Source organism: Melopsittacus undulatus, chromosome Z, assembly GCF_012275295.1.
Source record: "Melopsittacus undulatus isolate bMelUnd1 chromosome Z, bMelUnd1.mat.Z, whole genome shotgun sequence".
Taxonomy (NCBI): domain Eukaryota; kingdom Metazoa; phylum Chordata; class Aves; order Psittaciformes; family Psittaculidae; genus Melopsittacus; species Melopsittacus undulatus.
The window spans coordinates 89,345,023-89,369,005 of NC_047557.1; the positions used below are offsets into that span (position 1 = coordinate 89,345,023).

Genomic DNA, 23,983 nt, shown 5'->3' on the forward strand with positions numbered 1-23,983 from the left:
ACGAAGGGAAGAAGAGTCAGTTTGTAGTGGAAACAAATCCTGCAGGGAAAAGCTGCAGGTATTCACTGGTGTGACACTGGTAATTCTGTGCATCATCTGCAGGATTCCACTTTCCTAGGGAAAAAAACACTCCAATTTTGGTACAGAGTGCACATGTCACACTAACCAACTGAGGCTATTGGTCCTTCTACAGCACTTTCTTTTCTCCTGGTATTTATAAAGCTTTTATAAAAGCTTTAGAGATAATCTTTAACATTCTACAAATAAATAAGTAGTGGTCCCTGAGAAGTGAGCAAAAGCCACAGCATATCATCTAAAGATTATCAGAATTTTTTACTCTCCAAGGCAAATGGGTGACTGGGAAACACTGAATTTGTGACAGCTCTTACAACAGCCCGGATCTACACTCTGTCAGTTTTTTGTAGGTGTGTATGTGCAAAGAACCAGCACACACCACAGAGCTACTGACAGGCTTGCTATCAAATAATGTCTTTGCTTATAATTCTCTTCATAAATAGCATCCTTAGCCTCATATAACCACAACACTTCACTTACCCTTTTTTTCCCCCACACCTCCTTCTACTCCTTTTAAAATACAGTTAAAACAGAGCTGTGTTTAAGGCAGGACCCACTGTACTGCCTTAGACCTGAGACACCACCTTGCTCCTCTGCATCAGCTGCATGTTTTCAAGAAAGAGGAGCAATGTCTTCTCAAAGTCAGGGCAGCACTGCTTTTATTTAAACAAGGTAATTCCTCAGGCCATTACCAGAGCAGTTACACATGCCCATTCACCAGTTACAAGTCCCAGAACCATACACAGACATGGTTTTTAACTAACAAAAAGTGCTGGTCACCTTATCATTCCTGCTGCAGTCACTGACACCTTTACACTGAAGGACACACTACTGCACACACACTGATTTCCTTCATTAATCTCCCTTAGTTTAGCTGTGACTTTATCTTAAGTGATGCAAGCATAAGCCTCAGCAATCCACAAGCTCTCCTTTTGGGCTCCAACAGTTCTGTCTTCTTCAGCCTATGCACCACATGACGTTGAAGCAGCATCAGCAGGATAGAAGATCCCCTGTCATCAGGAGCAACTATATCAGGGCAGTCTCCTGCCTCACCACAGCCTCTTTGGCAACACCTAAATTCTAAACAAGCTCTCTCGATATGGAAAGCACGAGCACTTTGAAAGACTAATCCTTACCAGCTGTTTCTCTTAGCCCAGCTGTACTGCCTTCTTGCACTCAAGGTGAACTTGTTAGCATGCAGTGGCTTGCTGAGTAAAACACATTAGCTGACCTATATAACAAATGCTGACCTTCATTCATCCTCTTAGACAAACAAAAAGTGGATTTACAGAGCTTACAACATTCACCAGACCATGATTCTACATACCAGGTCAAATTATTTGTTGTCAATAGACAATTCCATGGAATTTCACAGTGGTTTGTCCTATCTTTGTCTCAGGCTCACCTTCCTTAATTCTGTCATTCCTATGGTAACTAACTCCAATCCCAGCTCACGTTCCTTACAGCCTGTGATGAAAACGTATTCTTTTGGTAAGGCAGAAATCTCCCTCAGTGTCCTGGTTTAATTAAATTAGTGAGAAAATGTGAAAGAGAGGATCAAGCATCCATTGCTGCTGAGGAGAGCCATTACACCTGGCAAATACAAACCTCCTGGGCTGCAGAACAAACAGGTGCTTTACCTGCAGATGGGTTTTGACATCTAGCTCTGCACACTGCCTGTTGGACTGGAATTATAGAGAACTACAGAAAAGCCAGCAACACTTAATACTCAATTAAGAGCTCTCCACTGTTTTCTATTAGCGTATTAGTCAGATAAGGTACAGTACCTTACAACCATTAAGAGGAGAGAAAAAAAAAAAAGCTGAGTATACAGTTGTCTAACATAACTGACAGCTTTGAACCAGGATGCTGAGGGAAAAGGCACAACCTAAACTTTACTGCCTACCCTGCCCCACTCCCCAGCCTATTTTTAGGCTGTTACCTTTTTTCATTCCATTAGGAACTATTCCCATAGCACATAACTATTGCCAAACAACACTGATTTAAAACATTTTCAAAAGCTTTCAGGTGCTGACGAGTCTTCTAATAGCCACCATGTTCTGTAGGCAACTGAATGGCATGTTAAAGATGTGGTACAGGCCTGATAACAGAAATTTCATCCTGGTGTATTAGTTAAGAAATTGAGCCTTATTTCTTTCACCTTTCAGAATGAGCTCCTAGCTTCATGACAACCATGCATACTTTTGACTGAGACACTAATCTTAACATATAAAAAAATAAAATAGAACATTAATTATAATATTTATATAATAGTTTCTGGGAAGTACAATGTTACCAGAAATGCCAAAGGACTTTGGCTTGACCTCACGAATTTTAAGTCAATAACCAAAACTGAATATAAATGCTGAAGTCCTCATATGCTTGTTAAAGGCAGAAGTTAAGACTAGAAAGCCAAAACTTCAACCCTGACTGGTCCATGAGTCAGGGTTTCTCAGCTGAGCCACATGGCTCCAGAGCCCCAGGCTTGAGACAAAACATTTAGGGATACACTTGTGGTGTATCTGAGTACAACTGCCAAGGCAGACCTCTGAATACCAGCTCCTTGGCCATCCTCTAGTGTACACACAATATCAGCCTTAAAATGGACTCCTCTTACTAGCATTGTTATTCTGGGAGGGAAAGAAAAATAGGACTATGCACTTCTCTTAAGTGTTAAAATAATCCCATAAATCTGAATAAAATGATTTTGTGTGTGCGTGTGAAATTGTCTGCAACACTCTGCCATGCATATTCTTCCTCTAAAGGATTATTTCAAAATTATAGACTCAGAAACGTTCAGCTGGATAGTTCTTGGGTGGTTGAGGTGCTCACTGAAGAATTTAAATGATGTAATAGCTATTGAACACCCCATTATATGGCTGCCTAATTAATGTGAATGATAGTTATGTCTCACTCACAGAGGATTATTTTACACGGAGGAAAATCTACTTAGTGCCACAGTAGCCATTTCGATAGTTTTTATAGGAGCGGTTGCATTATGGCTTCATTGAGTAGAAGGTAAGTAGCTGTCCTAAATAATGAAGATTGAAAGTTTAATAGTCCCAGTAAAGAATCCTGCAGGTTTTTTTATTTCAAAAATTAGAGTTTGATTGCAAGCATATGATAATGAGAGGGAAAAGAGCGTTGGCACATGGAATCCTTCTGCAGCCCAGGCTCCTTGGGAACTTCCATTTCTTCTGTAATATATGTTTCTTTCTGAAATATGGAAGAATAAGGATAGGAAAAAGAAAGAATTAATAAGCTTTTCTTTACTCTCTATGACAGTGTGTCCAAGGCCAAGCCTCTCCCTGTGGCAACACTTCTTTGGATAAGGATATAATGCATTGTGCCTGTTACATTTAGAAGGCTGACACTACTGGAACAATCACATACAGTTGATCACATACACACAAATACCCTCAAATAATGTGAAGAACCCAGCTGATGATATGCATACATAAGGCAGCCTTACAAACTTGTCACAGAGTTGCAGCTTATTGCAGCAATTCTCTTTTGTGAGGCAATAGTCAAAGGCCTCAGCATTTCTGTTACAAGACCCTGTTTGCAAGGTTATATATCAGAGATTATAACAGCTATAAAAACTCAAATGGGATTTAAAACTTGGCACGAACACTCTCACTTGGGATCTGGTATTTTTTAAGCTAATCTTTGTAGGAAAAGCCAGAAGCTTACTTGTTCTACTTGTTATTTTAAGTCTCTATTGCTACATAATTCTCAATCTAGATTCTTATGTGCTCCCCATCACAATACCCAAGTAATCTCTTCCCACAGCTGCATTTTCAGAATGGCAGTTCAGAGCTAGGACAATTGATTTGACATTTGTTTCTCCAAACAGCAAACTTCCAAGACGGGTTTTAAAAGAACTTCTGTTCCAAAGTAGACACTTTTTTTTCAGCAATAAAGCACCACATGTGTTTTAGCAAGTAAAAAGTGGCAACAACATTAACCTGAATTATGGTAACAATGACTACAAAACAGGCTGGCTGGAAGCACATTTGATTTGCAAACACAATCTCCAGATGTCTGCAAAAGATCCAATTTATCAAGCAGAATCCAGGCAGGATTTGTTGTGGGTTTGTACTTCCTTAAAGAGGTCTGTAGTGTTTATTTACTGTTAGAGTTGGTTAAAGGTGCTACCTTGTGACATCTGCCAGAAAGGTGAGTATATCTCTTTAGAATAATCCACAGGATACAGAGAAAGCCACAGACCCTAGAAGTTAAAGCTTAAAATCACCAATGAAATGGAACAGGATGAAACTGAATGTTAAATATAGGGAGGGGGGGAAAAAAGATCATAGGAACACAGGACAGCCTCAAGAGGAAACCTCAGGTAGCACCAAGGAGAAGCCCAATGCACTCCAGCTGCAGGGACAATTTAGAAAGGATAAATGCAAAACATAAAGGGTATAATCATATTATATCAGCACAGCCTGTGGCCATTTAAAATACTTCCCTCTGAGGGGGGCTTGAAAGTACCCCACTGAGGAATAAAGGCTAGTTCTACCTCTAGTTTCCACAGCCTTGCTGCTATTAGGGATGATTTCTGTATTATGACTCCCTGCCATACAGGAGCTGGGTTGACATGAACCCACTCTTTCCAAGCAGGTCTGCACACAACCCTCACCATGGATAACTGCTGTGTGCAAATAACTCACCACTCATGTTAGTGGAAGGGTGGCACCAGTACAGGCAGAAGAAGTGGGACCGTTAAATTTATGTTCACACACCCTCATTCTCACAGGTCTGCCATGCAGGAGTTTGGACTAAGAACTTAAGAACTAGTAATTCATACAGACAGTCCCTTATAACCTAAGCTCAATAACTAGGATGACAAAAATACCCAAAACCAAAACCCAAACATACTTACATACACCCACTGAAGCAAGTTAAATAAGTTACACACATGATCCATATTTTAAATTTTGCATTTACAGTGCAATACCTCCTATTTGCAATGACTTGCAACCAACAGTTTCAGGACAGCATCAAGATAATTACCTTTGGTTTTGGTTTGTTGTGCTATATAAGAGTTTTTTCTTAAGCAACAAAGTTGGGGCAATTATTTAGGGTTACTTAGAAAACCCAAGGCTTACCCAGAGAACAATTACGTCTTCTAGTTTTGAACAATGACTTACTTCTGTTTAAAGCAAAATGAGTTACTAATGTGAACAGATTGAGTCATCAAGCTCACTTAAGCACGTGCAGTATGCACTGTAACAACATTCACTGTTTTGTGAAGTAATTAACCAGCTTTATTTTCTTTTAACTTCTGGCAGTCTACCTCATAGAACTGTTCATTCCTGCTTCTACCCAGCTAGCATTTCCATGATGTATCATGAATTTTAGCTACTTTGCCAAATACATTGTTGGGGAGAGGAAAACAAAGAAAAACATCCTACAGCTCTAAGCAGCAGGCAATATTAGCACCTACACAGGCACCAAGCTTTGCTGGTACAGTCGATGCTCTGATCAAACACTGGTTTTGTAAAGGAAGACAAGGTACTTTTTGGGCGACACACTTAAGAAAATGTTTCAAATTACAGTTTTCTTTCCATGCAGCAGAACGGCTTGTAGCTTCACGAAAACTACATTAATAACTTGTGGCTTAGATCTGTGGCAATTATAATAATAATAATAATTTATTATTATTGTTGTTGCTACTGGTTTTGTTGCAGCTAACACAAGAATGCTATAGAAATCTCACCTCCTTCTATGCCCAGGTCAACGCGTTTTGCTCTGGTACCGAAAGATGGAGCCACATGCTCACAGTTTTAAAGAGATTTTTCTTTTTCTTTTTTTTTTTTTTTCCCCTGTTGTCAGTGAAAAACCATCTATGGAGTAAACGGTGCCTAGAAACTGCTCCTTTACCTTACATGAACTTGCCTTTTTACTGTGTCTATCTGTACTACTAATCTGGTGCATGTCTTACCCTATGTCAGCTGGCTGTCTCAGATGTTTCCATAACAACTGTGTTTTCCTTACTGCAAATGTATTTTCTAAATTGCCTACTGTGTCAAAATGAAATAAAAAAAAAAAACAGAACCAAACAAAGTCAGCCACTTCCAATTACTAAAATATCACACTTTTCATTTCCTTCATGACTTTTAGAGGAAGTCATACATGTCCCAGAACCATCAACTTAAGACTCTCTACTCTCATCTTGTCAAAAGGTCATATAAATGCAGATATATGACATCTACTGTTTCCTGATGACAAAAAAAATAAGTGCTTAGAGGAGAGAATAGGCTAGATTTGTACTCTATCAACCCTTCAGTGTTGCTGCAGTCACTCAGCAAACTGCAGGTTTGATGCAACTGAGGCATGCCTCCTCCTAGTCCAGCAGTCCACGGCTGCCCAGTGTGTCTGGGTGCCACGAGGTAGGGCACAAGGTAGAACCCCAGACAAAATCAAACCAAACACTACCAGAGCTGCTCCCCTCAGGTCCTGCTCTGGGGCAAGCTCCCATGCACTGCCCTGCAAATGCATCCAGGCTGTTTCAGTACCAGTGGCAGCTGCTTTACAGACAGGGCAGGCAAGGAGCATTGCTGACCCTCCTGCAGCTCCATGCTGAGGGCCAGTCAAGTCTGACAGCGAGCCTGCTAAACCCTGCCCCTAGCCAGCAGTGCGTGCTCGTCCTACCGCATACAGCCATCTGCGTGATGCATTGAGATGAAAAGAGCCTTTGTAAAATATCATACATCTAAGGAAGAAGAGAAACTCTTCATTAAAGGTACTAAAGCCTATTAGGTCTTTGTTGGCTACTTGCTCTGTCAGCCGTACAAGCAGCCAGTCCCAGAATGTCAGATCAAAGCAAGATAATGGCATTCCTAATAAAAGCAGCAGAGATCTTTCAGGTAAAAATGTTTATTGTTCAAGAACTCTGTCAGGTCCTTTCATGTCCTTTCCTGACCTGCCAATGTCCTGCCAATGTACAGAACTGGTTTAAATACACAGACTTAATTATTCTTTTTGCCATGCTTTCAGCCTGACCTGAGGCAGCTGACTAGATTTATTCATTTCCTTAGTACAATATTGTAACCTCTTTGTACCAAACCACAACACTAAACATCTCTCTAAAGGGACATTTAAAGGGAAGCCAGCAAAACAGTCTAGCAAAGTGGTTCACCAAACAAACCATTTATTTTTTACAAAATCTAAATATGGGACAAAGTATGCTGCCTCTATGTCCCTGAACACTACAGAGTGCTACCAACAGTAGATATTCATACATGGCCTCAGCTCCCACCAGTCCTTGGACAACCACCATTCGATAGCGAAAACTAAAAGGCTGTGTGTAACAGAGTGGCGGCCACACCGGCTGAGATTGACACAAGTGACATCTTCTATGCAGAGCCTGTAGGCACCACTGGCTTCAGCACATGAAACAACTAGAGTAATAGTTACTAATTCTCAGCTTTTATTTAAAAAACATGTACTTGCAAGCTTATCTCCACCAATTACTTAAGGGCATCCCAAGTGACAAATTCGAAGAAAATATCATGCCAATCATTTCCCCTTCCCCCCCCCCCCCCATTTATTTTATTGCTTTGGCCAAAAGCACAGTTACAGCTTTGGCTACCAGCAATTTGAAGCATTGTCTCTAGCACTTCTTCTGTGATTTTGGACAATCACTTAAAACCTTGGGTTTGCTTTCTTTGCTTGTAACGTATCAACAGTGCTCAAAGTCCTCAGGGAAGCACTACATCTGGGGCTATGAAAGCACTCTGTAAAGGTCTAAGGGAGCTGTGGGTTGGGATGTTGATGCATGGCTCAATATTAAAAAGGACTTTCATACTCTCTCCATCCACAGTCTGGGTCCTCTGCAGAGCAGCCACAGCTGTAGCAGTGGTCCCAGTCAAACTGCAGAAGGTGGAGACCTATGAGCCATGCAACCAGTGTAGGCAGAAGTCAGCTGTACACCAACTATGCTTAATTCAAACCAGCCTACAAAATCCACAAAGAACACCTGTGCACCACTTGTAAGCTAGATATATCCCAAATACATCACCTGCACTGCTCATGCTCTCTCTGCTCAGAGGAATTAAATTCCAAGGCAGAAATACAGGATTCCCATTGTAGATCTTCCTGAAAGCACAGCATGCTGAGGAAACCTTCAGGAGGAAGCAGAAAAGGTCACACTGTTGATTGACTATTACGTCTGCAAGATAGACAAGAATTTGAACTCCTTTGTAAGGAGACCAAACATCACTTAATAAAAACAAGGCATCCTACGATGAACCTCTCTTCCCCATATTTATTCCTCTCTAAACACAGCAGTGCACAGATTATAGGAAATGGTTTTACATTTAACTTCAACCCCAAGTGGTAAAGAAACGGATTGTATCTCACAATGTAAATTTGCATGTACCATCATTTAATGGATGTTTTATACATGCTATGTACTACTGTGTTTTTATGGAAAGGCAAAAAAATTACTTGGGAATTTGTTTTTAATTAAGCAATAAGGCTCAATGGGGTACTGCTATCATGCAATAAAACCACTCCTGGGGTGTTGCGAGGCATTTGGTCCAGATGAGTGCTCCAAATCACCCCCAGATTGTGATTAGATGATTACTCCCTGGAGTTAATATTAGATGGTTCTCTCTAGAGTTGTCTTATTGCTATTATAAAAAGTCTTCAACATGGGGAAACTAAGTAGCTTTTGTGCTTGAAGAAGATGAAGTCTGCAGTTTCGACAGTTCAGTGGCTTTCTGAGCTGTGTGGGTCCCATAGATCACTTATTTAGCATGCGTGAAAGATCATCTCAGTGCATTTCTTTGACCCAAACAGTTTTACAATTAAGCAGCTTTCTTTTTTCTAGGAGATGGAAGGATATAAAGAGCAAACAGCTCCAAAATAAAGCAATCCCAAGACAAGGCACTGAGGAATTTGGTACTGAGATATGTATTACTGGCTTTATCTTTTTGTAGGGAATAATGAATCCTAATCATTATTATGCTAATTGTATTAATGAAGGCTAATGCATGCAGTAATGGTAAGAGATTCTCCCAAGTTGGGTGCATGAGGAGGTACACAGCCTGAGGCATTCGTGAGGGCTCCCTAGCTAATGAATTCAAACAGCTCAAATGATACAGAGCCAAACTGCAGTGCTTTCCCCTGCCTCTCCCCATCTGCTCTTCAGGGTTGAGGCTGGAGAAGAAATACTTTGTTCTGATAAAACAGAAAAAAGGAAAAACACAAAAAAACCCAAGGCTTCCGGCCTATTTCAGTATACCTGCAAGAGAAACCTGAGGAAAACATTAACTCTTGCAGGTCCATTCCACTCCCCCAAAAAACAGGATGGTAGGACATGCACGTGGACAATTTTTGCTCAGCGTAAGCTGAAGTACAGAGCAAAATCATAGAATCATAGAATAGTTAGGGTTGGAAAGGACCTTAAGATCATCAAGTTCCAACTCCCCTCCCATGAGCAGGGACACCTCACACTAAAACATGTCACCCAAGGCTCTATCCAACCTGGCCTTGAACACCACCAGGGATGGAGAATTCACAACTTCCTTCCTCAACTCTTCCTTCAGATGCCCCTCAACAGTCCCCCCACGCCTCCTATTACATAAAATCTCTCCAGTTTCTCAAGCAGACAACAATTTTCACACTTCACAACTGAAGGTGTGATCCTTCACACATCCTCTGCCCTAGCCTATGTCACATCTCACACCCCGCACAACCCAGGCAGCAATACACTCTCTAAAAGCCAATCAACATTTTCCAGCTGGTAAGAAATTCCCATGGCTCCTCCTTCAGCTCAGCACCCCTCCATTGAAAGATCCAACATGGCAATGGATGAGGATCCCAGCCAAGCTGAGATCTGCTCTCTTGTTTCCAAGAGATCAGCAGCACACCTTGAAAAAACAACAACACCTTTCTATTTCTCTTGTACTTGAAGAACACAAAAGGAAACAAGGATTTCCTTTTTTATTTTTTTCCCCTTTCCCAGAGCTCTCTGCACTATGCACTTGATGCATAAAATTTCCCCCAACAATCACAGCAGATGCCTTCCTGCACAAAAGGCATTGATACGGGGTGAGGCGCGGGCCCCTTACAAAGAGATGATTTTTGCTTTCCGAGCAACACACACACACACTCAGCTTGGGTTCCAAAAGAAAAGAGACCAAAGCATGTTCTTCACATAAATAGAAGCTATATCCATGGGTAAAGCAGGGCTTATGAATGAAACCCTTTCATGTGTCTTTGACTAATCAGTCAATCATAGGTGAACACATTTACATCTTTTCAAATTAACTAATGATTATCACACTCTTGTTCCTCATGCTTTTTCCCCACTTTAATATTTGAAATGCCTAATCTACCTTAGTTTAGTGTTTGAAATAGCTAATTGCTCACCATGATTTATCTTGTGCAATAAAAGCACATTCTGAATATGAGATCACTGTTCAAACAGAATAGCAATAGTAGGAAGAGTTCAGATGAAGAACACACACAGAATGATGTTACTCTGGAAGTAAGGCTAAGCCCACAAGATGCAGTACTCTCTTCACATCATGCTGCAAAATGCTTTCACAGCTTTTCTTAGGCACACCTGTCTTTTCCACATTAATTTCATGGTTTTTCCTTTAATATTATACTCCTCTCTGCACATAATACCTGCACCTTCTCATAGTTCTGGCATTTCATCTTCTTACTTCACCTCTTTCTCACTTTTCCCTTTCATACTTCGGCTAGAATCTGCTCCCATTACTGGGAAACACTACTCAAAAATAATGGATTGGCAGCATGCCAGTCCTGCTGTTTGTTTGTCAGTACCTACTCACCTCTCCTGCTCCTCTGAAGAGAAAAAAAACTTCTGAACTTTCTCTGCAGTATGTCCCTGTACTGGGCAGTTCTTGGGTGCTACCTGGAGACTCATGGAGACAGACCAACTTGATCAATCCACTCAGGAAATTAAGACAAAACTCAAACTGTAAAGGGTAAAAGAAAATATGGGTTAGTGACACAAACTGAAAAAAAAAAAAATGAGACTAAGTAACTTGGCACATGGTATGGTGCTCCAGAAGGCAGGGAAAAGGCTGCCAGTGTAGGAAGCTGGGGATGTGTGGGTGTTCTGCACCACAAGGCATTAGCATCTTCCCAGGCCCAGCACCAGAGGTCCAGCATACCCTCCTGACATCTACCACACTCCTGCACACTTTCTGCTTGACCCCACAGCATTAATCTGTGTAGCTGGTTTGCTCATAGTTTTAAGTTTCAAGTTTTAGCACATCTCCTGCTCACAGTATACTGTCACACAGAACAGTATGCACTGATGGCATCATATGTAAAGGATATTTCAGTGATGAAATACCCTGAGTATTTTATAGTTAAGAAGGGGAATATAAATGGAACTACATATTACATGCTGATCCAAAACATAAATTAGAACTCATATCAAGCTTTGGATCAGATCTTCTAACCAGTTCTGTGATTATAGTTACAGACCACTGTGAATAGAACAAGCTATGAAAACCAAAATAGGCTTAGCAAGGAAACCCCTAACATTCCTCTTTCACCACTGCTATTTTTTGAATTTTGAAACTTAAGGAGGAACACGCAAAATACCTTATACCTTCACAGCACTGAGATCCACAGACAGCTGCTAGATAACATTGGTTTCAAACCCTTTTCATGGTGCAGATAACCACATCTTTTTTACTGGGGACAATATCTCACTTTTTTTCTTTCTGATAGAAGCCAACCTACAGCAAATATTTATTATGTATGTATACACGTGTCCTGGGTTCAGCAGTAGCAGTCATTTTTCTCCTTCTTAGTGGCTGGAGCAGCACTGTGTTTTTGACTTTCGTCCTGGGAACAGCGCTGATAACACCGATGGTTTTAGTTGCTGCTCAAATATTTAGTCTGACCAAGGACTTTCTGAGTCTCATGCTCTGCCAGGGAGGAAGAGAAGCTGGGAGAAAGCAGAGACAGGACACCTGACCCAAAATAGCCAAAGAGGTATTCCATACCACAGCACATCATGCCCCGGATGTAACTGAGAGTTACCTGGAAGCACTAGTGCACAGCTGGGGGCTGGGTATTATCTGTCAGAGGGTGGTGAGGTGGTGTATTCTCTTGTTATTTCCTTTATTATTATTAGTGGCAGCAGTAGTGATTTGTGTTATACCTCAGTTACTGGACTGTCCTTATCTCAACCCATGGGAGTTACATTCTTTCAAATCTCCTTCCCATCCCTTCCAGATGGGGAGGGGATTCTCCCCAGAGTGGGGAGAAGAAAGAAAGGGGGAAGTAGACTGCGTGGTTCTGATTTACAGCCTGGGCTTAAACCATGACAACACAGCACTTAAATTTAGCCTCTGTTGTATACCTGCTTGGTTATTATTGGCTGTTCAAGACTTCAGTTCCAATTGTACCTGAAGTCCATGCACAGCACTGCACATATGTGACCTGCAGATCAGGGCTGAAGGTCTGGGTAGGGAACACAAGGCACAGCAGAGCAAAGGCTGTTATGAAGCAAACTTGCAAATTTAGAGTGTGCACGTGTGAGTGGTTTTGTGCTCCTTGCACATGACCGCTTTTGTAACAAACACTGAGGATTCTGAGCTGGGACATGACACTGTGGTGAAGCACATGGGGACATGAGTCAGGAGCTCTAGGGGATTTTCCTCGGCCTTCCAAGTGATTCATTCTGCACAAGAGCCCGTTGCTGCTGAAAACAATAGTGAATAACCCACTATTCCAATTTCAGTGATCAAGCTGCATGTGACCGTATGTAACTCCCCAAGTTTCAGTTTTACTCTCTGTGAGAAGGGCAGAAACCCTCACACTGTTATTAGAATTCCTGTTGCACTTTGGTGTCCTCAGAATAAAGTGCTGCACACATGCAAAGCACAATAATGCTGTTGTAAGTACAAAATCACATCGATTGCATACTGCTTCCTTACACAAAAGGTAGAAGAAAAGTGGGTCTCTAGTTTGCTTCCACAAATAGTTTCATCATTCTGATAACCACTTTGCAGCCAGGCTCCCAGGAATAGCTCAAGAAATGGGTAACTGCCTGTGAATGGGCTGAGAAAAGCTCTGAGAACACAACTACCCTCTGAAAGGGGTTTGCCTGGCAGCCATTCTAAGGCATGGGAATCAGTGGTATTTTGGAAACTGACAGTCTGAAGTTGCAGTCTGTACTGAAAGAGCCAAGCAGGGCTCCAATTTCTGCACCATCAGATTTGGAAGCACCTCATTCCTAAAGCACATCAATGATGCTGGTAGGGCTTCAGAGACACAAATCAATCGTGGCAATTCTTGTATTTCTAAAATAGGCTGATGAGCTGAAACCCCCAGGAGCCAGATCTGACAGACACTCATCCCTCCATGCACACTGTGCTCTCACAGCGCACAGGACACAGGTTATTCCTGCTTACAAGTAACCCACATAATGAACACATGTTGACTTATCTGCTCATTAAGTAATAAGAGTATTCCAAGCTCAGTTCAATAAAATCTCTATAGCTAAAAGCTGTCTTGTCCACTGATGAAATGGCCCATGTAGTCAATTAGTTAAAACGGTTGTCTATCCTAAGATCACAGTAGGCACCTGACATCACAAACTGAATCTCAATATTGAGTTTTATTCAAAATCATTTTATCAAATGCCTGTTTTTTGTTTGTTTGTTGGGGTTTTTTTAACATGCAATGAGCCCAGAATTTAACAGATGTTTTTGTTACTATTATAAACTAATCTTTTCCTGCAGGCTATTGTAGTAATTTTGCCACTAGAAGATAATAAAAAGCCATTTTCTCCCCTGCAGAGTTTACCTTTGGCTGATTCAGCTGAGCAGCTGCAGTTTCTTTTACTTGCTTTGAAATTATTGCATCCCAATTGGGCAAGATGTTTCTGCTACTGAGAAACAAGTGGGTTTGGAGAAAATGCCAGAGGCAATAGATCAGATAAAGCCTCTTTACCTTGCTCTAGCTGGATTAAAAACTGTTAATTTGGGCTGCAGCTTTTTCAAGTAGTCCCACAAATGTTTCACTTTTACAGCCAGGAAAAAAAGAGTTCCTGACCCTACCTATCAAACAGCTTTTAAGACTACTGGTTAAGTCTAAGACTGTATCTCAATAAAGCATTCAAACAAGGATGTAATGGCTTCCAAAAGAAGCAAATAAAAATCAACAGAAAGTCAGGTCTCAAGTGCAACTGCTTAACACTGACTACATGCACAGCATGTATCTAGAGACTTCCCTCACCTCATGCAACCGCTGCCTTGAACACACCTCTGCTTTTGACTGACAAGGGAGAAAGTAGAAACAAACTTAAAATCCCAGGCTGTTTGGCTAGCTCAATGCTATGTTTGGCCAACATGTAGTGACTAGTGACCAGGTGAGCATACTAAGAAACAACAAGAAGAATAAATTGACTACACCTCAGTGGTAAAGACTATGATTAGGATCACAGGAGAGCAAATGCAGAATAATTTTAGCACATAGAGAGAAAAAACAATTTAAAAGTAATAATCTGTGGCTGGTTATATCTGAGTTATTCTGGTACCTAAAACAAACTCACTTATATTTAGTTCAGTGCTTTGTATATTTACAGTTAGCTTTACGTATGTTGAGGATTCATTCCTAAACTGGGCATATGTCCCCAGAGACAGAAAACTGCTTGCGAGACAGGCAGGACAGAGACAGCTAGTGTCGAGGCTCAACACAAAACAGCTCCAAGCTATGAGAGCTGGTCTGCAAAGGCTGTGCCCCCACTTCCCACACTAAAGGACTACCAATAACCTGGAACTCCCTGCTCCACCAGCAGCCTGTGCCCTCTGAGCTCTACTGACAGCCCTCTCTGTAACCGTCACCATAAGCTGCCAGGGAGCTACACACTGCAATTAGCTCAGTCCATGTCCTCGTTTTCCTGCTCACCTGACACGAACATGAAGTATTAAGATAACAGGTTTTGTGGAAGCTCTCATGACTGCCCGAGCACTTCAGCACTGAAGTGCACCACAAGCTTCCCAGCCCACATTATTATTACCAAAGAAAACGAAAACCTGGGGGGAAAAAACCCACACATTTTTAACACCTTGACAGGTCCATCAGTTCCCCTTAAAAATAGAAAACCCATTACAGAGAGTGTGCAAGCACCTGAATTATACATTATCAAGGGCCCTTGGAGCTGCGGGGTGTTTAACAGAGCCAGAGGGCAGCCGCAGCGGGTGCTGAGGGACGCACACGTCCTCCGCTCACCTGCCCGGCTTCTCCCCCGGCAGCGACGCACCGGAGGCGCGGCCGGCGGCCCGTGGCACAGGCAGCCACCGCAAGAGATGACCCTGGAGCGGCCCCGGGTGGGCACCAGCCCAGACGTCCGCTAGAGAGAGGAGACCGGAAAGGGCTCACTGTAGCTGCGGGAGCAGCAGTAACAGGCACCGGCAAACAGGCACCAGGCAACGGCTCCAGACGCGAGAAGCGGCAGTTACGGCCACCAACCCGGAGCCCAAGTGCCCTCACGCCACAGAGACCGCTCTTGGGCGCCCCCTAGTGGCACCCCAGCCGCCATTCACCTGCCAGTCCCGCTCTGCCGTCGGCACTCCAAGCCCCTCCGGCGCCCATTGGCTGTCGGGTGCAGAGGTGGGCGGTGCTGTGTGGTGGAGCGGCGGGAGCGCGGCTCAGCCGTTGCGGAGCGGAGCCGCTTGGGGCGGCACGGCCGGAGATTGTTCGCCGAAGGCCCCCAAGGCATTTCCACCGAGGTACGGGGCTTGGTGCTCGGCGCGGCGGCAGGGAGGGTAGCTGGTGCAGAGGGGGAAAGTTGTGGAGGAACCCAGGCTTGACGGCTCCTGGCTGGTGTGCCGGGAGGTGCCGGCCGAAGGGCAGCGAGCTGGCTCCGCTGCTCCCCCCGCTGTGGGGGACAGCAGTGGGGGACAGCGGTGGGGGAAGCCATGTTCGCCACCTAAGAGCCCGGCACTCCTGGGCCCGCGGTTTACCCGGCCCACCTGCGGGCCTTTGTCCCGAGTGCGGTGCTCTGCGCGCGGGGCAGCCGCCCTGCCTCACCCCGATGTCTGTGCGTGGCCTGAGCGCCAGCTAGAGCGCGGATTTACTGGGTTTTTTAGAAGGAACTCTTTAAATTACCGTGTTTGATCACATAGCAAAGCCGCAGGGATGATCCCGCTGCGGAGCTGTGAGAGGAATCCCCACCTTTGGCCACACACCCCTTCTGAAAGGCTGGTGGGCTCTCAGGTGCTGGGAGAGACAGAATTCATCTCTTCCTCTCGGTGGCACTCACCAGCGAGCCTATGTATGTCATTTGTTAAGAGCCCTTGCCCAGCCTGGGGATGTAAAGGGTGGCCTCACTATATGTTGCTATGTGAGCCCCATCAGCTCCAGAGCTCCCAATGGATGTCTCTGTGGTCTCTCATCACGTTGATACTAAGGAGCAATAGTGGGGAGGAGGAAGTGCAGGTGGAGCAGCGCAGTGCTGCACTGTCTGAGGACGGGTGAATGGACAGAGGGCAGGGCAGAAGGAAGGAGAGAGGCTCTTCCCTGAGTTTCAAGTTTTCCTTCCTTTTATACAAGGCTGTTTGGACACCTCTGAGCCTGCACAAGAGCCACAACAGAGCTCGGGCTGCTGGTTTGGGTAGCATCAGTCTGAGCTCCTCAAATGGCACTGCTCAGCTGTCCCCTAACTGAGGCCCTATGTGTCACAAGTCCTGGGTGTGCTGAACAACAGTGGCAATAAACCCAGTAGCTCTGTTTGTCCATATCCCACTGGGACTGGTGACATTTCTTAATCAAAGGCCTAATGTGACAGTCAGTCACAAAACATACATGTACTGAACTTGCATTCCTCATGGGCACGGCTGGAAGAGGGTTGCCAGAGCCTGCACCCAGCAGCCCTGCAATTACAGCATGCCAGGAAGGAGGGAGAGGCAAGCTGAAATCCCTTCTGTCAGCAAAAGGCCAGGAACTATGTTTTTGTTGCTCTAAATGCCTTCTGTGGCTATAAGGTGTCTTCATTCTGCTTACTCGGCGAGGAAGAACTTATGCCGACCTTAACTCCAGGGAAGACTTCTCAGCTGGGCAAAGCAAAAGGAGGAAGTAAGGAAGAGCTGCAGAGAGCTGAGGTGCAGGGCATTTTCTGCTGGCAGACCTTGGCAGTCAGATCTCAGTGCATGCCATTACGCCTGGACCATCCCTTGCATGTGGTATGCATTAGGTATGCAGTGGATACCAAGACTGTTAGTTCTGTGTGACAGTAAGAACAGAAGAATCAGAACAGCTCTCTACATTTCTATGACCAAGACATAGATACATACCAACTTGAAAAACATACCCCAGGCTCTCTGATCCAGGAGTTTCAGTTGAAATGCTTTGTCTGGCGTGCATCAACATGGCTGCTTAGAATCACAAGTGAACAAGAGCTCATTGTTTTAAGACATGTCTTGCTTACTTCTGGAGTGGACTGCCAAATAGTATTCTTTTTCCTTTGAATATTAGTTGTATTCACAGAGTTGTATATTCACTGCATAATACTTGATCACATGTAAAACCAACAGATCTTGACGAGAAAAACAAACCTCAAACTTTACCATGCCAGAAACTCCTGTGAAAAGTAGCACATTCGTAAAGTGCATCTTCACACCCTCATGTTAGCTCTGTAAGTTTCTGCTGCATGTGGCATATATGCATATGTATCCCTTGGTCATAAGCACTGTGACCCTGCTGACCTGACAGGGCAAACTTGAACAAACAGGAAGAGATTGAAATTTGTATTTTTATATCTTACACTGCTGTTCCACTGCTAGCACTCCTCTTTGAAAATAAGCTCATGTTTCCTGGCTCTTTGCAGGCACAACCTTTATATCTAACAAAAAGTTTTCATTACTATTGGCTTCAGGTACAGGAGGATCCCTGGAAACAGTCATGTCAAGCACTGTACATGCTTGAGAGGTTGGACCATGCTTCTAAAATATATAAAGTAAAATAAGCAGGCTGAGAGCTGGGGCTCCATAACCCAGAAATATGAGGAAGTGAGACTGGTAGGAACAGGATTAACTGCTTTGGTTTATCCCACTTGGTGTTGCTGCTGCCAAAAATTCTTTACAGTATTTGGTTGCATTTACAGTCTTTCCACACCAAACTTCCCAAGCTGTAATTTCAGTTTTCATTTTTCCTTTATTATTTTGTGTGCTCATCTTGGTCTTTCACTCAGAAGCCCTTCATCCATGGATTTGTTTATCAGAAACCTCCCAGAAACATATTCCAGGATAGATGTAACCCTGGATATTCACAGAATTTGGTGTTCAGTTGTAGAGCAGGTTGCCCTGCCTGTTGGTTCTTCAGCCTTATTTGTTTATTTAAAAGGGAGAGAAAAAAAAAAAAACAACACATGGTTCATTGTTGTAATTCAGAATAGATTTGAATGTATGTCCTGCAGCAGAGCAGCTCCCTCCCATGCTCAGGTCCACTTGGGCTGACACAACAAGGAGAACAGAGCCTTTCTCCTCTCCTGACAGCAGTGATAAATCCCGTTGCACAACTTCTGCATGTCCATGTTGAGATTGCAGGTTGATCGAGGCATTTCTTCAGTTGCTGCTGCTGAGGGTGTCAGGCACCCAGTTTCCCTCCGTCTGAGCATTGCGGTTCATTGTAAATTGCCCTTAGCACTGAAGCATACCCATATGAGCGGATATGCCTAATGCTGTCCAACTCCATCAAGTCCATTCTGGTGCTTCAAGACTATGAGGATGCACATCCTTCCAGAAGAAAGCTGGAGGCCTTGGGATCCTCCTTTTAGTTCAAGAGAAACCCCAAAGAAGCCAGCTTTTCAGAAGCACTGGCCACTCAATACTTCTCTAGTGTTTTCTGTTTCTGCAGCGTAGGTCACTTCATTTAGGTCTCCCCAGGCAAAACCTGCATCTTAACTTTGTGCCTTTGTACCTGGCCTGCTCTAGAAAAGGAAATTCTGGGAACTCAGAGGAATTAACGGGTCTGTCTGCCACTAGCTCAGGTGAGCAGTAAATGGTATGCAGCAGCCTTGAGCAACAGCCCTGTGGTTTCCCTTCTAGCATACCAAAGGGGTAATGTGGGGTGAAGGGCAAGGCAAGAATGCAAATCATCATTGTTCCAAACATACAGGATCAGTCCTGTCATCCTCCTCTCCTTCCTTTTCCCCTCCAACCTCCATGGCTTCAGGGATTCTGGACAAGGAAGACAGGGAAAATGGTGGGGAACAGTTCTGCATCAGTGATTTAATGAATGCTAATAAGAGCCAGGGCGACACACATCCCTGTGACCTCGGAGTTGCCTCGTGATGGCTGAGCTACCTCACTGGAGGAGGAAATGACTCAGGTTCCCGTGGCCAGCTGGCCTCAGGGCAGCACCCTTCAGTGCAGGAGGGACTAGATGCAACAAAACCAGCAAAGAGCACTTTCCTCACTGCAAACTACTGATAGCAAGCATCTGCTTTCACTGCAGAGGTACGCTTACCTAGGTTTTTCTGTTAAAAAAGCCCCAGCAGACTATTGACACCTGAGACTGTGTGAGAAGGAGAGTGCAGAAGTGTGGGACAGATAAACATGCTTCAGCAGAGATCAGGCTATTTTAAGAATAACATGTCTTTCAAGTGGAAGCACCGGCAGCCCCTATGTAACTGTGGTAGGGGAGGAAGGGCTTGGCTTGTGTGGGTTTATTCCCAGAGTGGGTGCTTCTTCCTTTTATTTTATTTTTTTTCCTTTTTGTTATGCAGGGGGGAAAAGAGGGAACAAGTGATCCTGCACTGGTTTGTTCCTGCCTCAGCTGTGGCCCCAAACATCATTGTGGGGTGTGTGTGCTTTAACTAATCCTTGAGAAAGTGGGTGTGGGAGGCTTGTTCCCAAGACCATGGATCTGCATCCAGCAGAGCATCAGTTAGCTCCCAGCACCAAGAGGGATAAAAGCAGGGGATAAAAGCCTTCAGCTTACATAGTACAGTAAGTACTTATGACTGCATAAGAACAGGTTCAGACCAAACAACTTTCTTTATGGGCGCAGTTATGCTAGTAAAAAGCATGTCTGTGATGAGAGAGCTGGCTCTGCCTTTCAGGGGCTTCAACTACTGCAAACTGAACTATCCCAGTACAGATCAGGCTGTTGCAAAGTGGTGTCATAAAATCTGAAAATTTAACTTGTAAAGGTAACAAACTAGTGAGGAGTGGTAAGGATATTATAGTAACCTCAGATTGCTTTAGAAATGTCTCATCTGTGCATGCATTCTCCTTAGCCTCACCGTGGTGCAAATGTTTGCAGGTTCACCACTTCCCTCTTTACTTTCCTCTCCTCAGAGTGAGCTGGAGATGGTGGACCATCTTGCAAACACCGAGATCAACAGCCAGCGCATTGCTGCTGTGGAAAACTGCTTTGGGGCTTCTGGACAGCCTTTAGCTGTGCCAGGAAGGGTCCTCCTAGGAGAAGGGATTTTAACCAAAGAATGCCGCAAGAAACCAAAACCTCGGATATTCTTCCTCTTCAATGACATCCTTGTCTATGGCAGCATAGTCATCAACAAAAGGAAGTACAATTCCCAGCACATCATTCCGCTTGAAGATGTCACTTTGGAGACGCTGCCAGACACTCTACAGATGAAGAACCGCTGGATGATTAAAACCTCCAAGAAGTCCTTTGTGGTTTCCGCAGCCTCCCTGACGGAGAGGAAGGAGTGGATCAGCCATCTGGAGGAGTGTATCAGGCACCTGCTGACAAAGACAGGCCGACAGCCCTCCACAGAGCACGCGGCTCCCTGGATTCCGGACAAGGCGACAGATATCTGCATGCGCTGCACGCAGACCAAATTCTCCACACTCACACGAAGGCACCACTGCCGCAAGTGTGGCTTTGTCGTCTGTGCAGACTGCTCCAGGCAGAGGTTCCTGATGCCCCGGCTGTCCCCCAAGCCCCTGAGGGTTTGCAGCCTGTGCTACAAGCAGCTGCTGGCAGAAAAGAAGAAGGAGGCGGAGGTAGACTGCAGGCAGCAGGACCCGATCTGCTCTGCCATTCCAGGCTATGAACCCTCCAGTGGTGATGACAGCGACAAGTCTGATGATGACAAAGCTGACCAGTGGCCAGCAGACACCGAGTTCTATACCTCAGAAGTATCTTGGTCATCTTTCCATAGCTGACCTCCTAGGGAGTCAGTGGCATTTAGGCATTGTGAAGCCAACTTTTGGCCTCCGATGCACATCTTTCTTGATGTTTTCCCTGGAAGCTGTACCTAGGACAGTGGATCTTAGCCCCTGCAGTGTCTGTGTGGGGAGCAGAGTTGGGATTACCCCTCTGAGAATGTGTCTCATATGACACGAATGAAGAGAGCAGCAGCTCACTGAAGAGCACACACTGGGCAGAGACCTGCAGATCAGGCTTGGCCAAGTGAGCTCAGCCTTTGGTGCCTTAGTCTTCCTGTCTGTAGAGACAGAGCAACACTGACTTCTTTTCTTAAATGCTTTGAGCTTGGCTCTTGGGAGAGAAAGGAGCAAGAAATCATAGAGTTAAACACTTACCTGCTAGTGGTGTGTTGCTCTATCATGGCAAGGAGTGTTCCAACTGCTGTTCACCATGAGCATTGCATGTACATCAGAGATGCTCAGTGCAAGCCTGCCATCCTGAGGGGATAGCTACTCATCATGGTAAGGTCGCACAGGCTTCCATTTCTACAAATGGGTCTCTCAACTTGGAAACACTAAGAGAATAGTGCTCCAAATGCAGGGAGCTCGTGAAAGGCTCAGTGTGAGCAGCCTTAGTAAAGCACTGGAGCATCCAGCAATCTCACATGGAAGGAGGCCATTTTGATGGTACCAGACCAGGAGGGAGAAAGGAAAGGGGAAGCGGACAGGTAAAATTATGCAGAGGAGTGAGATGAGGAGGGGAGAGACTTACTGCAGTTGACTCAACTAAGTGCAGAGCCTTAGATCTCAAAAATGGGCTGTTAATCTACAATTACCAGCAACCTAATGAAGTCAAGCCTATCAGGTTAAAGGGTAGCGCAAGACTTGTTAAATCTTGAAAAATCCAGGAAAATGCCCCAAATTAAGATCCTGTGAAGTACTGCACTTCCACTTCCCTCCTGAGCAGGAGCCCAAGGCATTGCATGAGACTCACCTGTGGGCTCACCTAATGTCTATCAGTCTCACAAATGCAAAGTTAAGATCCTTTATGTAGTTCCAGGATTGGAGCCCAAGACTTTACAGTTCACTTGAATTCAACTTTAAAGTTCAAATTAAGTTAGAAATAAACCATGTTTATTCAGGTATTTTATTATGCTATAGTGTGGAAGTAAAACAAATCAGACAATAGCAATTGTTTTGCAGCAGATTTTCTACAAACTCATTATATTTTTGTATTGTGTATTTTATCCTCTGGAAAAGTAACATGGCTGGGAGTACACTGCCAGTGTTATAAACTGTTTCCTTACCATGACCTGTTCCAAACAGTGCATTGCCTGCTAGATGGCCAGACTTAGGGTTCTTTAAATTTTGATTCCAACTAATTACTTTTACTGTCTTTTGTAAACTGCCACTGTTCCAATGAGCTTGTATTGGTCGACTGTGTGCGAATAAAGATACGGCCAACAGGAAGAAACCAGAAAAATATGACAATAAATGTGTTGTTTTTTAATAAGAGCCTTAAAAAGGAGCTGGGATTCAGGCCTGGCTGGCCACCCCTTAGCTGGGGGTGAATCCAATAGGTTTCTATTTACTGCTCCTGAGGTAAGTGTGAGTGAAAAAACAAAGCCAAATGTGATGCTTCCTTTCTATTTATACCATGTTATCATCTAACCTACTTTTCCCAAGTCTTTTGCAATCCCCTGCAGTAGTCTGTATTAACTGAAATGGTATTTTTCCGGTGGGGCCACAGCTCAGAGTGGGTCAACAAACCTTATGACCTAAGCAGATGTTTTTAGGTTTTAAAGCAGTAAGTACAGCAAGTTCTGTTTTTACCATCCCTTTCCAAGCTTAGTTCATAGCTCTGCTCAGCAGTGATTGTTTTTATAATGCCTCCCACCCACCAGAAGGGTGTATATGCTATGCAAACAGAAAATGACCTTAAAATAAACAGCCATTAGAATGGTTCACAAGTCAAAAATAGTCCAGCTGCTGAATCCACATCCACAGCCAGTATTCCAGTTCCCTGCTCCCGAGGTAAAACTCCCAATTTCTTCGTAGTAACTGGCTCCAGAAATATATTCCAGTTTTGAACTACTTAGTTTTCTTACGAATCAGCTTTTCTTTATCTTATGTGTCCAAAGATCTTGCTATTATCAGTCCCAAAAGAGCTGTAAACTGGTTTTATCTACTAATGAAGGCCAGGCACCCCTCTAGCAAATGCTTTCTTGTTGAACAAGAGCTTTTCTTAATCACAGCAGGGAAGAAAACCCCCCCAAAACCAACCAACCAATCAAACTCCACCAAAACCCACCAGTTCTGGGTTTTTACTGTGCATGTTGTAGTTGATGGCCTTACGGGCCTTACTGTTAATGCATATGGTTAAAGGAGCCTGCCCAGGAAATCATGGGGAAATTTAAACAAAGCCTCCCCCCACCGGCTTTCCTGTAGTGTATTAGCTAAGCTGGAGAGCTCAACCCTGGGATCAGAGCCTGGGGCTCCTGGCTTCTGGCCTGCTGAACACATGGGTTTTGCATCACGGGCTCTGCGGTTAAAGCCCAGCCTGGAGTTTCCCAGCTTGATTCTATCTCCAGTGCATTAATGGGGCATTTCCTGACGGTTTGGGTTTTTTCTTTTTTGAGCTAAATAAACATCTTACCAGGGATTCATTACAGTTTGCAAACCAGTGTGGTTAGGAAGAGTGATAGCTTGAATGCTCACTTCAGAAAAACATCTGCAGGCTGGGGGTTTTGCAGGGACACATTCTCCTCCTGAAAGGCTCCCAA

The 23,983-nt window shown here is 44.0% G+C and overlaps 1 protein-coding gene across 2 annotated transcripts; it reads left to right on the top strand.

The window, feature by feature from the left end:
- Nucleotides 1-15,732: 15,732 nt before the first annotated feature.
- Nucleotides 15,733-22,388, top strand: PLEKHF1 (pleckstrin homology and FYVE domain containing 1). 2 transcript variants are annotated; one of them, XM_031051923.2, is made up of 2 exons: nucleotides 15,733-15,815; nucleotides 20,385-22,388. In XM_031051923.2, the coding sequence occupies exon 2, from the start codon at nucleotides 20,397-20,399 to the stop codon at nucleotides 21,216-21,218; it is 822 nt and encodes a 273-aa protein (XP_030907783.1). In that variant the 5' UTR covers nucleotides 15,733-15,815; nucleotides 20,385-20,396; the 3' UTR covers nucleotides 21,219-22,388. The 2 variants fall into 2 exon arrangements, with proteins under 2 accessions (XP_030907783.1, XP_030907782.1); XM_031051922.2 differs by lacking the exon at nucleotides 15,733-15,815 and adding an exon at nucleotides 19,830-19,885.
- Nucleotides 22,389-23,983: the final 1,595 nt, after the last annotated feature.

Excerpts from the sequence above, each read along its gene's own strand:
- PLEKHF1 (XM_031051923.2), top strand. The coding sequence starts at position 20,397 with ATGGTGGACCATCTTGCAAACACCGAGATCAACAGCCAGCGCATTGCT.